General features: G+C 38.9%; 1 protein-coding gene across 1 annotated transcript in view; it reads left to right on the top strand.

Moving 5' to 3' along the window:
- Positions 1 to 16,451, top strand: part of syt3 (synaptotagmin III) — a 69,211-nt gene that overhangs the window by 11,766 nt on the left and 40,994 nt on the right. The window contains exons 2-3 of the mRNA XM_028455924.1: positions 3,725 to 3,899; positions 4,757 to 5,127. Of these exons, the coding sequence (XP_028311725.1) occupies positions 4,977 to 5,127 (151 nt within the window). The 5' untranslated portion in view covers positions 3,725 to 3,899; positions 4,757 to 4,976. The remainder of the gene's footprint in view (positions 1 to 3,724; positions 3,900 to 4,756; positions 5,128 to 16,451) is intronic.

Raw genomic sequence — 16,451 nt, 5'->3', positions numbered from 1 at the left:
GTCAATCTGTCGCTGTGTCCCACTCACCCTTAGCTTTAAACAAACTCTCCAGGTTTTTCATCTAATTTAACATCAGATTTTCTTTTATTTGTCCACGTCTGTGTCTGTCAGTCATTGTCTCATGGAACACATGCAGTTATTCTCTGTGTGTGTCTGTAAATTTCTCCATTTCGTGATGAATAAAGGACTATCGTAGCACTCTCCTCTCCCTCAGTGCCACTTAAGGTCAGACAGATGGTGATATGGCAGATTTCTTATCTTAATGAGAGTGAGTGAGTGCAGAGAAGAAGCTGTTGGACGAGGTTTTTGAAGCATTTTATGTATTTTGTTGCCATTTCTTTTGTGTTTTTGGAGTCATTTTGTGTGTTTTTGTTGTAGAGTTGTACCTTTTTTTAATTAATATTTTTCTTTCAATTTTTTCTTGTCATTTTCTGTTTATTTTGTGAATATTTGCCCATTTTCTTGTTGTTTTGTTTGTCTTTGAAGCATTTTATGTTTTTTGTTGCCATTTTGTCTATTTTTGTTGTCATTTTGTGTATTTTTGTTGTAGAGTTGTAAATTTTTTTTATTATTTAAAAAAAAAAAGTTTTGTCATTTTCTGTGTATTTTGTGATTTGTGCATTTTTCTTGTTTTGTGAGTTTTTGAAATATTTTTTCAATTATTATTTTTCTTTATTTTTTTCTTGTCAATTTCTGTGTATGTTGTGATTTCTTTATTATCATTTGTGTGTTTTTGAAGGATTTGATGTATTTTTGTGCATTTTTGCTGTTATTTTGTGAGTTTTCGGTGTCATTTTGTGTGTTTTTGAAGTAAGTCTTTGTACTTTGTCGTCATTTTGGGGGTTTAGTGCGTTTGTGTGTCGATCCCAGGCTTATGTGCAGTCATTGGAGTGTCTGTGCGACGGATTCATGTTCCTCTGCAGAAATGTCTGTGATTGACGGTGAAATCTTTGGATAAACGTCCTCTAAATGTCGTCAATCTGTTGTTGCTGTCGCTGTGTCCCACTCACCCTTAGCTTCAAAGCCCTCTCCAGGTTTTTCATCCAATTTAACGCTAGATTATTTCTTATCTGTCCACCTCTGTGTCTGTCTTTCATTGTCTCATGGTACACGTGCAGTCATTCTCTGTGTGTCCAGCACTCTCCTCTTCCTCGGGGCCACTTTAGGCGGTCGGTTTGGTGCCAGATAGCCATTCTTCAGATGGTGATATGGTGGCTTCTGAAGTCACTCTGACAGATTTGCTATCTTAATGGGAGTGAGTGAGTGGGGAGGAGGTGGGTGGAGAGAAGAGGTTTTGATTCACATATTTTAAAGAAAGCTCTGCAGTGGAAGAGCCAAGACGCACACAAAGAGTGAATTATCCATGTTGGCAAGAAACACGAGTGGAGAGGAAAAAAAACAGGTGCGTCTCTTTCAGCAGAGAGAGGGGAAGGACTTCTTCTTGGTTGGTTGGCGTCTTGTTCAAGGTGAAAATCGTCTCCGTCTAACGCAGTGATTGATTGATGGGCTGGAGATGGTGTAGGAGGCGTAAAGGAGCACTTTGGCTGGGAGGTGCCACTCAGTGCACGGAGACAACGCTGACGACTTATCGAACAACATGCATCAAATGATCGATAGAGTGTTTGTCTCGTCTGACCAGGCCCAGTGCTGAGAAACAGAAAGCTGAATAATGTGAGTGCATGTTGTCTTTACAAGGGTTTGGGATTAAGATTCTCAACCTAAGGTACATGAAGGCATTGCATAGGGCCACCACTTTAACGCGTTAATTGCGATTAATTGATTACAGGAAAATATACAGCCATTAATGGCTTTTTTTTTTTTTTTTTGCACTCCAAACAGAGCGGAACCTTTCTCATTTCAAGAGTTCCCAGTAAACCCATAATACTGATGCACAAGCTAGCTTCTACTAGCTTCTCAGCTTTTAAAAACACCAGATTGAAAACAAAAGCCTTGCTGTGTGCAAATTGCGCAAGAAAGAGTTTGACGATCACCGGAACTTTTGCAGCCCCCACTATTACCTCAATGCTAAACATGTAGCAGCTAGCACGAACAGCTAGCACGGAGAGCTAAAGGTGACAGGTAGCCCTTGGGACTAGTCTCAAACACAGCAGAATGTAAATAGCTACGCCTGCATCTGTTCAAGTCTGTTAAAAACAATAAATAACTTTATAAAGTCACTTTGTGATTAATCCATCTTTTGATCTGCCACAATAATGTAAATAATCTAAATGAAAATAGCTCAATTTGAGGACTTTTCTCAGCAATTTTTAAATTAGATTAAATGAATAGATGAATTCATTACTTAGCAAAATTAATTATTCGCACATTTTTTTAAAAATCTCTTGACAGCACTAGCATTGCATTGGCAGGAACCAAAGATTTGGCTTCCACGTGGGTTAGGGTTAGCTTCCGCAGAGTAACCAATCAAATGAAGACCGGACAGTAGCGTGACAAGCGTTGATCTTTTTCCCTCAATGGAGATGGCAGAGCAAAATGGTCTGTATTACGATACAGACTTATGGTTTTAAAGCCTCTTTTTGTTGCATTTACCAAGGTCTCTTCTCAGAGGCTCCGTCATTGTTATGCTTAGCGCTTTCAGCAACCTACAAAACTCTGAGAGCACAGAACAACTACAGATTAATTGGGACACAACACACGGAAACCTCTGAATCCCAGACCGGCCTGCCTGAAAAACCCTTTGACCAAATAAACCCTGTGTCCGCATCTGACCAGCAACCCTAAAACTTGACTCCGTCTCGTTCCATTCAAAACTGCCACAACAGTTTCAACGATGTATCCAGGTCTTTTAAAGGTTTAAATGTTTTCTCCGTCGCGGGGGCCATGTTTGTTTTGGCTCAGTTTCTTTCAAAGCAAGGATTATGAGCGGAAACGGCTGCATTACTACACCTTCTTTGAGCAATAAGGACCAAAACCCATATCTCAATATGGTGATATACTATATAAATCTTGATATTTTTTAATTCAAATAAATTCTGACCAGAAAGACAATTCGGGGTTAAATTTGCTGATGCCAAATGCCACACAGGTACATTTATTAACAAACAGCTGCACAATATGTGCCACTTCTGGCTTTCTCAGCACGAGACAGCACATGTGAGTGAGTTCTGTAGTGTGGCTTGTTTAGGGAAAAGTCTGGGTTAGGACGCAGATCCATGTAACTGTAGTTTTCATCCTGTATTTTAATACAAAATAAGCCATAATTATATATATATATATATATATGTATGTATGCGTGTATGCATGTATGGAAAACTCGATATATCTTCAATTTACCCAAGGTCATCACTCGTCATCTGACTGGATCAGAATGAAGCAAAGGGATTATATTTCAACGCTTTCATTGGTCTGTTTTTGGTGCATCACTTACGCTGATGAGGTTTATTCTGAGTTTTACACTGTGATCCCCAATAGGGAACTCAGTTTAGGACCTGCCTTTTCCCCTCTCCCTCTTCTATTTCTGTTCTTGTGTATATGTGTGTAGTTGGATCACTTTGCATAGAGCTCAGCTCAGTCAGAGCCCTCAGAGACAAAAGTGTGAGCATGGAGCTGTTTTCATGTTGACAGAATGAGATCAGAAATAAAGCCAGGGTGCTAAAGAAAGCCTGGTTTCTTTCCTGTCTCAAAGACTGGGAGCTCTCGTCTCTCACACGTCTGGCTTTGGATGGAGTAGATTGAGTTTAAGTTGATGTGATCTGTGTTTCAGGTGTAAAGCCTCTGGTCCAGGCTGATGTGTTGGAGAACCAGCTCTGTCCACTGTGAAGACACAAACCATACGTCTGAGCGTGGACACATCAGACAAAACAACAACAACACAAGGCAGCGTGACTGCTGTGAGCTCTGGACATGACAAGCGTTCCATGGATTCAACTTTATTAAAGGTAAGACACACACTACTGATTAACACACTCCAATAAAACTCAGTAAATTCACACCTGAGCTAGTTTGTGTTGTTGCCCCCAGAACAAATACACAGAAAGGAGAACAAAAACACACTAAATGACAACAAAATACACCAAATGACAAATATTACTATGATATACAGTATAAGTTTGTGTGTTTCTCTTGTCATTTTGTGTATTTATTTGTCATTTTGTGTGTTTCTCTTGTCGTTTTATGTGTTTCTTTTGTCGTTTTGTGTGTTTCTCTTGTCGTTTTATGTGTTTCTTTTGTCGTTTTGTGTATATATTTGTCATTTCGTGTGTTTCTCTTGTCAATTTGTGTGTGTTTTTGTCATTTTGTGCGTTTCTCTTGTCGTTTTTGTGTGTTTGTCATGTCATTTTGTGTGTTTTTTGTCATATTGTTTGTTTTTTTTGTCATTTTGTGCGTTTCTCTTCTTGTTTTATGTGTTTCTCTTGTCATTTTGTGTATTTATTTGTCATTTTGTGTGTTTCTCTTGTCAATTTGTGTGTGTTTTTGTCATTTTGTGCATTTCTCTTGTCGTTTTGTGTTTTTCTCATGTAATTTTGTGTGTTTTTTTGTCATATTGTGTATTTTTCTTGTCATTTTGTGCATTTGTTTTAGGGGCAGCACATATTTAGACCTTAGTTGTCCATGTCCAGTCAGTGGTCATGCTTATATTGGACATTTGTCTGTCCCCACAGTGACAGACTGTCAGTGTATTTGGAAACAGACGCAGGAGCTTTGTTATTTTGACAGAGTTTTAACTTGTCAGACTTATTGTTCACCCTCTTACACTACTTTTACTTTCCTGTGTTGGTATTTCTGTGTGTTTTAGGTCCACTGACACTCTTTAATGGGACCGTCACTGTGATCCTGACACGTCCTCATCTGTCGTTGAATACACCAGCCTCGCTCTTTCTCTGCTTTGGTAAACGGTGGACCACCAACAACTGTTCTCCCCCCCCCTTCCCCCCAACGCCGTCCAACTCCTGAGGGCGGCGAGGGCTGCGCGACCATTGGCTGACTGCTGGTGAGAGTGCGATGCGGATTGGAGGATGTCGGGGGACTGGGATGAAGACCTGTGTAAGAAGGCCCTGGTGTTGGTGGAGGAGCTGTGTTTTAACTCACCGAGGGGCTTCAGCCAGAGCGAACGCTGCCAGGAGTTCAGCTACCTGGTGAGGGGCGGCAAACGCCCGCTGGACTCAGGTAAGACACGCCCACCAACTATTCTAGGTCACCATATTTTCAATAACAAAAAAGAGGATACTTGGGCCGACCTCGTCATTCTCGGTTATTGTCCATAAGGTTTAAAAATGTATGTCTCTCTTTATAACAAAGACTAAATGACTGAAGTCATTTACCTTTATTATAGGGTTGGGCGATATGGACCTAAACTCCTATCTCTATATTTTTTTTCAAAATGGTGAAATACGGTATCATTCTCGATAATTTTAATTCAAATAAAGTCTGAATAAATTAAATTTGCTGATGCAAAATGCCACACAAGCTCATTTATTAACAAATAGTTGCATAATATGAGCCACTTTTGTCTTTTTTCTCCTCTAAGGGACAGCACGTGTGAGTGAGTTCTGTAGTGCTCCTCAGGGATGCGTTAAATGCAGAGGAGAAATTCCATGTATGTAACAACATTACATGGCCAATTAAAGGCGAAAGCCCCGATTTAATTTAATCTTAATCGTTTAGGATGCACTCAGAAATTCATCTAACTGAGCTTTAAGGAAATCAGCAACTCCTAAAACTAGTATTTTAATATAAAATAAGATCTTGGTATAGGCAATATTGTAATTTTCTATATAAAAAAGTAGAAAATTTGATATATCCTGAATCTCGATATATTGCATAGTCCTACTTTATTATATATTATAACAATCTGTCATTGAGAAATCTCATATAAACTTTCTTAAAATCTCTCAATCATTGAAACAATGAGAAATATCTAGAAATTAAAAAAAGAGCAAAGAAATAAAGGCTTACAGAACATTACATAATCATTAAATATACACTTCAATAAATAACTGAAAGTTTGCATCACATGGTCCCATGTTGACTCTGAGCTTTATTCTGTCTGTTGTCATGGAGACGGGGAGGTGATGAGGTCGAGACCAGATGATTAACTTCCTGTATTCTAAGATTCTCCCAGTAGTTCCTCCGTTTTTCAACCCCCTCTCTGAACCTCCATGGAGGTTTTATCATCCACCAGTGTTTGGTCTCCATCTTTAGTCTCTTTTCTCTGGAATCTTTTATGATTCTGTCACGTGTGAGAACATTTACTGTAATGACACATACTGACTGTAAAAAGCAACTCCTGAGATTTCAGAAACTGGTGGAATTTCTCAGATAGAGCAAATATTAGTGGAGTTACAGTATTTTAAATTCAGAGAGAGACAGAGAGAGAGGTAAATTAACAAATGAAAAAATATGGGGTATTATCATATTTATTTTTAGTTAAAAATGCTAATCATAATAATGTGAATGGAAATGACCTTAATTAATACACGAGGCAGGAGATGAGTGGAAATGATATAGAACATAATCTATTCAGGAGACACTGAACACATGCTTTATTCCACGTATTTATAAAATGGGATTCTTTAAAATGTGTGTTTATTCCATCATTATGATCTATAGTTGTGTTTTTACAGAAGTCTGAACAAAAGGGGGGCAGTGGGACACTGCTCTATGATATTCATCATCACCCAACACAGGCTTAGTGTGGAGTTTGCATGTTCTCTGTGGGCTTGTGTAGGTTGTCTCTGTGGTTACTTCTGCAAACATGGATGGATGAGTGGATGGATGTATAGATAGATGGATGTTTAATGGCTACACTGGTGTTTAGCAGTGAGCTGTAGAACAAAAGCTTTGACAGACACAGTTTTACAGTGTCTCACAAAGTCAAAGTGCTGCTGTGCATCCATCCACGGTTGGAAAATATGCAAAACCTGGATATGGACATGATGGTGTTTTTCACCATGACTGCAGATAATGTTTCATATTTCCACAGTGTGTGGGTGGAAACCTTCAACTTAGCACATTTCTTCTTCTTCTTCTTCTTTGAAATGAGGGAAATGTTCCATAAGAGGAACTGTTTGTGGTCTGTTTCAATCCTTTGGTGATTATTGTGATTTTAAATGTTTTTGACGTTTTAGCAGAGGTGGAAGTAATGGATTACAAGTATTTACATTACTGTAATTGAGTTGCTTTTATGGGTACTTTTTTGAGTATATTTTTATGTTAGTAATTTAACCTCTACTTAATGAGTAACTAAACCCCAAACTCACCTTTTTATCTGCTGAATCCATATATATTTGGGTATTGAATAGTGCTGTTTATTAATCCTCGTCCCACTTTTCACATTCTAGTAAAAGTATTTTAATTTTGTGTGTTTAGTTGTAAAATGTCAGTCACTGCCCTCTAAGGGTTGAACAATACTATTACAGATGAATTTTGCTATTGGCTGAGACGGATTATTGTGACCATGGTGTGTCACTAACTTTCACTGTTGGCCCCGCCCCTCCTATAGAAGCTGTGAGAATGGAGGAGGGTTTCCTCCAATCACAGCCCTCAGTGAGCATTGATTGACAGTTGTAATGAGGAACTCCATGATCCATGTGAGGCTGTGCTCTGGTGTGGTGTGTGTGTACGTATAGACACACTGTGTGTGTGTACGTATAGACACACTGTGTGTGTGTGTGTACGTATAGACACACTGTGTGTGTGTGTGTACGTATAGACACACTGTGTGTGTGTGTGTACGTATAGACACACTGTGTGTGTGTGTGTACGTATAGACACACTGTGTGTGTGTACGTATAGACACACTGTGTGTGTGTGTGTACGTATAGACACACTGTGTGTGTGTGTGTACGTATAGACACACTGTGTGTGTGTGTACGTATAGACACACTGTGTGTGTGTGTACGTATAGACACACTGTGTGTGTGTGTGTACGTATAGACACACTGTGTGTGTGTGTACGTATAGACACACTGTGTGTGTGTGTACGTATAGACACACTGTGTGTGTGTGTACGTATAGACACACTGTGTGTGTGTGTACGTATAGACACACTGTGTGTGTGTGTACGTATAGACACACTGTGTGTGTGTGTACGTATAGACACACTGTGTGTGTGTGTACGTATAGACACACTGTGTGTGTGTACGTATAGACACACTGTGTGTGTGTGTACGTATAGACACACTGTGTGTGTGTGTACGTATAGACACACTGTGTGTGTGTGTGTACGTATAGACACACTGTGTGTGTGTGTGTACGTATAGACACACTGTGTGTGTGTGTGTACGTATAGACACACTGTGTGTGTGTGTACGTATAGACACACTGTGTGTGTGTGTACGTATAGACACACTGTGTGTGTGTGTGTACGTATAGACACACTGTGTGTGTGTGTGTACGTATAGACACACTGTGTGTGTGTGTACGTATAGACACACTGTGTGTGTGTGTACGTATAGACACACTGTGTGTGTGTGTACGTATAGACACACTGTGTGTGTGTGTGTACGTATAGACACACTGTGTGTGTGTGTGTACGTATAGACACACTGTGTGTGTGTGTGTACGTATAGACACACTGTGTGTGTGTGTACGTATAGACACACTGTGTGTGTGTGTACGTATAGACACACTGTGTGTGTGTGTACGTATAGACACACTGTGTGTGTGTGTGTACGTATAGACACACTGTGTGTGTGTGTGTACGTATAGACACACTGTGTGTGTGTGTACGTATAGACACACTGTGTGTGTGTGTACGTATAGACACACTGTGTGTGTGTGTGTACGTATAGACACACTGTGTGTGTGTGTACGTATAGACACACTGTGTGTGTGTGTGTACGTATAGACACACTGTGTGTGTGTGTGTACGTATAGACACACTATGTGTGTGTGTGTATTCCTGTCTGTCCTTACTCGTTACTTTCACCTCCCACGTTTATTTTGAGTAATAAATCTATCCACGGTTCTCTTACACACAGTAAACATCTCATGTATAAACTTAAAAAAGGAAGACACACAATCTTGCACAATTGGAACTTCATTTTTTTCCACAAAGGCGTCTGTATAAAATAAAAGCTTTGTCAAAATGTGCAACTTGTTTTTTAAATAAAAAAATGCCAATGAATTCAATGAAAAATAAAACAATTCTCAGGCTCTAAGTATAGTTACATTTATTAACTCTGAAACTCAGAATATAACCTCCATTCAATGCTGTTTTAGCGTTGTGAACTACGTTTAATCTGATTGGTCGGCTATGATGTGATGCATTTGATTGTTGTCTGGTTATTTCATTTTTTTTTGTAATTCCACAATGTCTGTTGATCGTTTTAAAACAAAAAAATATATAATTTACTCAGTAACTGTTGGGTGTAGAAATGTAATTAATTACTTTACTTATTTTTACAAATGTACTGAACAAAATTGCTGAATTAGCAACTCAATTACAGTAACGTGAGAACTTGTAATTAGTTACTTTCACGTCTGCTCGTCAGTCACTGCTGATGGAAGTTCTAGGATTGGTCAGAATCTATGAGGGGAGGAGCTTGTGTAAAGCGGCAGAATGTGGGTTTGCTTCAGTGGCTCCTCCCCCTCAGTGGCCCACCGTTCTGCTCACCTTCTAAAGAGAGATAAATGGAGACGAGGAGTCTGTCCTGTAATAGGTTTGATCCCAACCAGGTCTTATCAGCCAACACTGATCTGGCAACCTTAAGCGAGCCACTCGTTGTGGACTCCTCTCCTTGTTTTTCCTCCTCTAGATCAATACGTTAACCTTTACTCCTGCTTAGACTCCTCCCTCCTTTATGTTTCCCTCTAAATCACTGTCAGCTTGTTTACTTTCTCTCTGTTCGCTGCTACACACTTCCTCTCTTTTCCTCTTCTGCTCACCTTTTAGCTCGTTACGTTTTTAGGTATCCAAAAAAGGGCCCGAACACTTTTGACAAAACACAAAAATAATCTGATCACTAATGATTTCAAGAAACCGAAACGACATTTCATGCTTTGAAATGTGGTGCAAAAGCAAATAAGCAATAAACTTCACTTTCTGTCGCGTCAATAAGTGGAACAAAGCCAAGCTGCAAGCAGTGATGAACGGGTCCTCGCAACCACACGCATGTCGGGACGTGGCGCACGTTGACGTGTGTTGCATGTCAGGGTGTGGCAGAAATATTAAAGTGTTGAGACGTAGCTGACCAAACCTTCCTCTAATGTTCTGTGCAAATATAATGTCTATGATTTCCTTTAACCAATAGGTGGCTAATCACTGCACTCTGTAGCCACGTGCGCGTCAGAGCCAATCACTGGAGAGCCCACTTCCATGCCCCACCCATTTTGTAATACACAGTGATGATGTCATCGGTCCTACCTCCGCAGTGATGATGTCATCCCTATTTTCCAATGTTCTAATCTAATCACTGGAAAGCCCACCCCCACGCCCCACCCATTTTGGAACATTGGAACATTGGTCCTACCTCTACAGTGATGATGTCATCAGTCCTACCTCCACAATAGGACCAATCTTCCAATGTTCTAATCCAATCACTGGAGAGCCCCACTGCAGAGGTGTGTTAGGCCCTCAAAAATGTGATCACTTTTTTGTAAGAAGAATAATAATAAAAACGAGGTGCATTACAATAGGGTCCTACGCACCTTTGTTGCTCGGGCCCTAATAATACAGAGGTGATAAAGGGATCCTATAAATGTGGTGAAAAATCTTTAAAATGTACTTGTTAGAACATTTATGCCAAACAAAACACATTCTTTTTCACTGTATTCATTTAACGTTTAAAAATGGGACTTTACAGTTTTAGAGCCTGTGTTCCTCCATCTTTAAATCTGAAATCATGTGATTGATGATGTCACACGGCCCCACTGCCTGTAAACATCTCATTGTTTTATATCGGAGCGAAACATTCATTCTGATTTTTAGATCATTTAGCAGCTTTTTTGCTAATTTTTTTGGTCAAAATGACAACTTGTGCTGCTCTTGGTTGCTCTAAAGTTAAAGATGTTTCTTCTTTTGTTTACTGAAAGAGGTTAAAAACAGTTCCAACTCTGCGGTCTCATAGTAGACAATGAAGCAGAGAAGAAGAGCTCTCCTAAGGGACCTTTATTCCCCATTAAACAGTGCACTGACATGCTGTGGTTGAAGGCTCCAAACCCTGAGGATAGAAGTATTTTTGGGTGTGAGTCCTCAGGCTTTAGCTACAATATTCCTGGAAGTGAAACTTGCAAGAAAACAAACTCATCATAAGGTTTAAATTAAAGCCTAAAATTGTTAATTTAATTTCATTTTAGTTTTCATCAGATTTAAAAACATAAATAGAAATAAACAATGAAACGAAAACTCTATCAAAATGTATTGATATCTTTATCAACTACTAAATAAAAACTAAACTATAATTTTATCATAATTTAATAACTAAATGAAGTGATATGTATAAATAGGGATGTAACGATTAATCGTAAGGCAGTTAAAAATCGATTCATAGGTATCACGGTTGATATCAATTTTCTGAAAATTGAATCGCAGTACTTTTTTTAACCAGTGTAGGCGGCGGGCGGAGTCTGCTAATACTTTCTTTCTGGCCGTCTTCTACTCTTAAATATGTTAATAAATGATTCATTACCCCTTTAGCACCGAAAGAATATCTGTAATATTACTTGAATATCTGTAAAAGTCACGTTTTTCTATTAGCTCTGTCTGCTAGCATAGCTTCTCTTCTTCACTGCAAGAATTTCTGCATGCCAACCGACCACTGTGTTACCAGCGCCCTCTGCTGGTCCAAACAAATATGACGTAAATCAGTGTAATCACGTTTTTTTTTTTTTAAGTCCAATTGTTAAGGCACAAAATACATTTTCAGTTGCACTTTTAAAAAGAAAAAGAACTATTATGCAGTTTTGCATTGTTTATTATAGAACCAGAATTTAAATTAATAGGCTTCATTTTCATTTCTATTATTCCTTTATTTATTTCATTCAAGTTTTATTTTTAGTTAAATTGCATTGTTTTGAATAGTTTATCAAGGGATTCTTTTGACAATTAAAAATAAAAGGAAAATAATACAGTATTTTCTAGTTTTTTTCCCAAAAAAAAAAAAATTGTCTACATTCCCTATTTGTAAAATAAATCGTGAGAGAATCGTATCGTGAACCCAGTATCGTGAATCAAATCGTATCGGGAGTTGAGTGAATCGTTACATCCCTAGATATAAATAGATAAAAGTCAAGTAAATTCTATGGTGCACATGGTACGTGCTATTTGGCACGGAGATATTCTGCGGCTCCGGCCGTAGTTCATCAGAACTTGTTATGGTCACTTTTGACTGCATCCAGACTGAGATAGTGCTCCGTCCGCTCCCGCGCGCCATCGCCTCAGCAGCTATTACGTTGACACGATCGCTTCTGTACAAACGTAACGTGGTTATTGGGCAACTTTATGCCGTTTAATTCTATCATAAACCGGATGATTTTTACTTTATCCAGAATGTTTCAGCGCTCTTTCTCTCTCTTCACGCGTGTGTGTGCGTGCGTGCATGAACGTGTGTGTGTGAGATACGTCAGCTGTCAGCCTCTGCTTGATAGCACCCAACAATAAGTCTAGTCTATTCCTCTGCAAAGGATGCTCACCAGCCGGTATGTTGTAAAACTGAAGTCCTGAATTGTTGGTACTCTTATTTGTGCGATCAACGATGCAACACAATGGCATTGTTTCAATCGCGTGCTGATGCTAGAACAATGTAGTTCTCTGGTTGTTTTGCACTGAGCCTGTGCGCGCATGCACCAAATTTAGTATGCATACATCACACCAAATGGGTATATGTCCCAGCGCCCATCCCCCCCCCCTCCCTCCATCCCTGCGGCCCCCCAATCATATCTTTTGAACAAGTGCTGATTAATGACACACACAGACTGATGAATAATTGACCATCTGAGGAGCGGAGCAGGGAGGGGGAGGGAGGGGGGTGGACGGAGAAGGAGCCAAGGTAAGAGCTGAGGAACGAGCTGTGTTTCAGGGGGATTATGTGATGGAGTCAGAGGGAAGGAGAGGATTGGCTGCTGCTGCTGCTGCTGTCGTGTTTTCACTCGTTTGATCCTCGTGCAGTTGTCAGCCTTTTTTCCACAGATAAAAATGAATTCTTTTCTGTGTGATTTAGCAGAGCTTATGTCTTTCTAACGCTCGTAACGACGCCTGTTAGGGGAATAAACTGACATTTCAGCTGGTAAAACAAAGAAACGAGACGTTAGTGTCTTTCATCATGCCACGTGCTCAAACAGAGGTATGAGGGCTAACTAAGGGTCATAGGAACTAACCCTGGGCCTTCTGAGCTTTTTTAGCTCTTTGCTTGATGTTTGTTGGGTTGATCGGAGTGAAAGAATAGACAAAGGCTATGTTCGAAATCGCACACTTGCGTACTACACACTCAATGAATATATACGGTCTATCATATACAGGGGTGGACAAGCTATCTGGCATACAGGCATTATCTCGGTGGGCCGATCACCCAAAGTGGGCCGGTCCGGCCCACTGGTGGCAGAAATGTTACAGCAGGTGGTCAAAAATGGTCCAAAAGTGGCAAAAACGTGACAAGAAAAGAGTGAAAAGTGACTAAAATGGACCAAAAGCAGTCGAGAGGGGCCAAAAAATGGGCAAATAAAGAGAGAACAGGTGGTACATAATGGCAAAAGGTGCTTAAATGAATAAAATGTGGCAAATGTTGTTGAAAAATAGGCTAAAATGTGGAACAAAGATGCAAAATGTTGGGACAAATGAAAACAAGGGATATTTATTGGGCAAAAGTTAGCTTATTTGGATGAAATGTGGGCAAACATTTTTTAAGAAAGGACAAAAATTGGATAAAAGTGTCAAAAAGAAATTGCAATAATGAAAAAAATATATATTTATTTGCAAAAAATAGCTGAAGTCTGTAATTTTGTGCATTTGGTGGCCCCTGGAACACTTTCCCCGTGTCTGTTTTCAGCTTTCTACATTTAAGACTTCATGATGTTTTTGAGAATCCAGAACTTCTTAGAAGAAAAAGTGTTTCTGTGCAGGTTTGCAAACCTTTGTGAGTCATTATGTAAAGTAGAGGAGAAGACAGTCAGTGAAATCTACAAACACCATCATAAGAACTCTTTGTGGCCCATTTGAATAAATATAAAATGTATAAATATTCATGTTCAGGCGTCTTCTGTTCCTGTTGAGACAATCATAAAATATGCTATTTTTATTTTTCACTTGTGTTTTGGATAATGGCTAATCTTCCTTACAAAGACAGAGAGAAAATGTAAATATTCATAGAAAATGTGGTGAAGCCCACCATGTAGATTTAAGTCTGTTTTTAAGGTAATTGTAAAAGGATTCAAACACATTAAAAACTGTTAAATGGGTTATTTTTGATAGCAGAGTAGATAAGGATAAGATCTAACCATATACTGTAACCCAGTGGTTCCCAACCTTTTTAGGGTCATGACCCCATTTTTGATCAGAAATTTCTGGCGACCCCAGAGACATTTTTTCTTTAGAATTAATTTTAAATTTACATGAGACAGCAACAAAAAAGTAAACCAATGAGAAAGAATAAAATGACAACAAATATACACAAAAATTACTGTAAAGTTACAAATATATTAATAAAAATGACTGTAAAATTACAAAAAATATTAATAAAAAAATAACTGCGATATTACAACAAATATACCCAAAACTGACTCTAAAAACAGAGAAAACCTTTGTTATTTCCTGTATTAATGCTCAGGTTGTTTATTTTTCTGCTGTAAATGCTGAGATAATGTGGCCCTCGGTCCAAACAATCGCATTTTTTTTTTGGCCCCCACTTGCGTAGCAGTTGAAAGTGGGGTCCGTTCATAGATTTTAATGAATACTACGTAATGTACAAAGCATTGAGTCATTTTCTTAATGGGTTGAGTCAGTTTTGAATAAGAAAATTGGGGATGTATTCTTGAAAGCACATTAGAAGGATCAGTTCAGCTCTGCATTCTATTATATAAAAGGTTTTCTGAATAATTAGTCGTCCTCAGATGTTCTGATAAATTACTGAGACGTGGAAAACATGGTTGTTCTAGTGCAGGACACGGATAAGGAGGTTACGGAGTCTGCACAGGGGAGAGAAAAGATGAATCTGATGCACCTTGAATAATAATATGTGGCCCCCGACCTCTGCTTTCAGCTCAGGGTCTGAAATCTAACTTTAAACTCCCTTTGATGGAGGCGGAGCTGTCCACGGCTCTGGTGCTGAAACTGCGCTTTTTTTTTTCTCCTCTCTTCACACACTTTTTTATTCAGATGAGTCATCCTCCCTCCCCTTCCTCCCTGGATCTCACACACACACACACACACACACACACGCACACATAAAAACACATCAGAACAATCAAGTCCTCTGCACCATGAAAAGCAACATCCAACACAAATCATTATGCTTTACATCACGTGTCAAACTCATGGCCCGGGGGCCAATTCAGGCCCTTTGGAGCATTCACTTCGGCCCGCAGGAGAAAGTTAAAAATACCAGAGAAAACACGAATCATTGTTTTAAATGAAAGTTAACAATATTTGTAGGTGCTCACAGTTTTCCCGATGCTTATATGTTGCTTTATTGCAGTTGTTTTTATTGTCAAATAGTTGAAAAAACTCAAAAATGTTATAATTATTACATAAAATGTTCCTTAATTGAATACAAAATGGTCACAAATCTAGGAAATTCTAAATAAAGACTGATATTTATCACTTTTTGCTTATTACATATTTTGTATTTGTTTATTTATTTTTCTCTAAAATTGCATAATTACTATTAAATATATATATATATATATATATATATATATATATTTCCTATCTCTTCTATCCCTTTATTACCTGTGTGAGTGTGACACAGTATGGATGGAGGTAGATTTGTGTCTTTATTATTCAATCAATTATATAATTCTAATTGACCCCAACCCCGCCTAAACTCAATTACAATATAGTTTTGACTATGACGGCGACATATATATATATATTTTTATTACAATTGCAATTATAATTACTCCATAATTGTAATTATTATAGCTTTTCTGCTCCCCTCATAGAACATTCTGTCTGTCAGAGTTTTAATCTGGATTTAGACGTTGGCTGAGCTGGAGGCGATGGCTGCAAATTGCAATTCACGCCTCCAGCGGGTTTTCCTCCACGGCTCCATGATGTGTGATTTGTAGACAGTGTGCGTGTGTGCGTGTGTGTGTGTGTGTGTGCGTGTGTCAGAGGAGGTGTTAAGGATTATTGGTTATGCAGTGATTTACTGTTGATTTGTCAGGCATATGTAGAATATGTTAATGGATGAAAACCAGACGCATACTAATGAGCTTGTTTTATCCAGTCGAGCGATTCTCAGACAATAAACACCCCCCCCCCACACACCTACCCCCCCCCACCCCCACACAGGATTTGTTTCCTTGTATTTTTTAGGCCGCTGAGCCGCGCTGGC

Source organism: Gouania willdenowi, chromosome 8 (assembly GCF_900634775.1).
Source record: "Gouania willdenowi chromosome 8, fGouWil2.1, whole genome shotgun sequence".
NCBI classification, from domain to species: Eukaryota; Metazoa; Chordata; class Actinopteri; order Blenniiformes; family Gobiesocidae; genus Gouania; species Gouania willdenowi.
The sequence above is the reverse complement of the archived record's forward strand: the minus strand, read 5'-3'. Positions and strand labels throughout refer to the sequence as shown.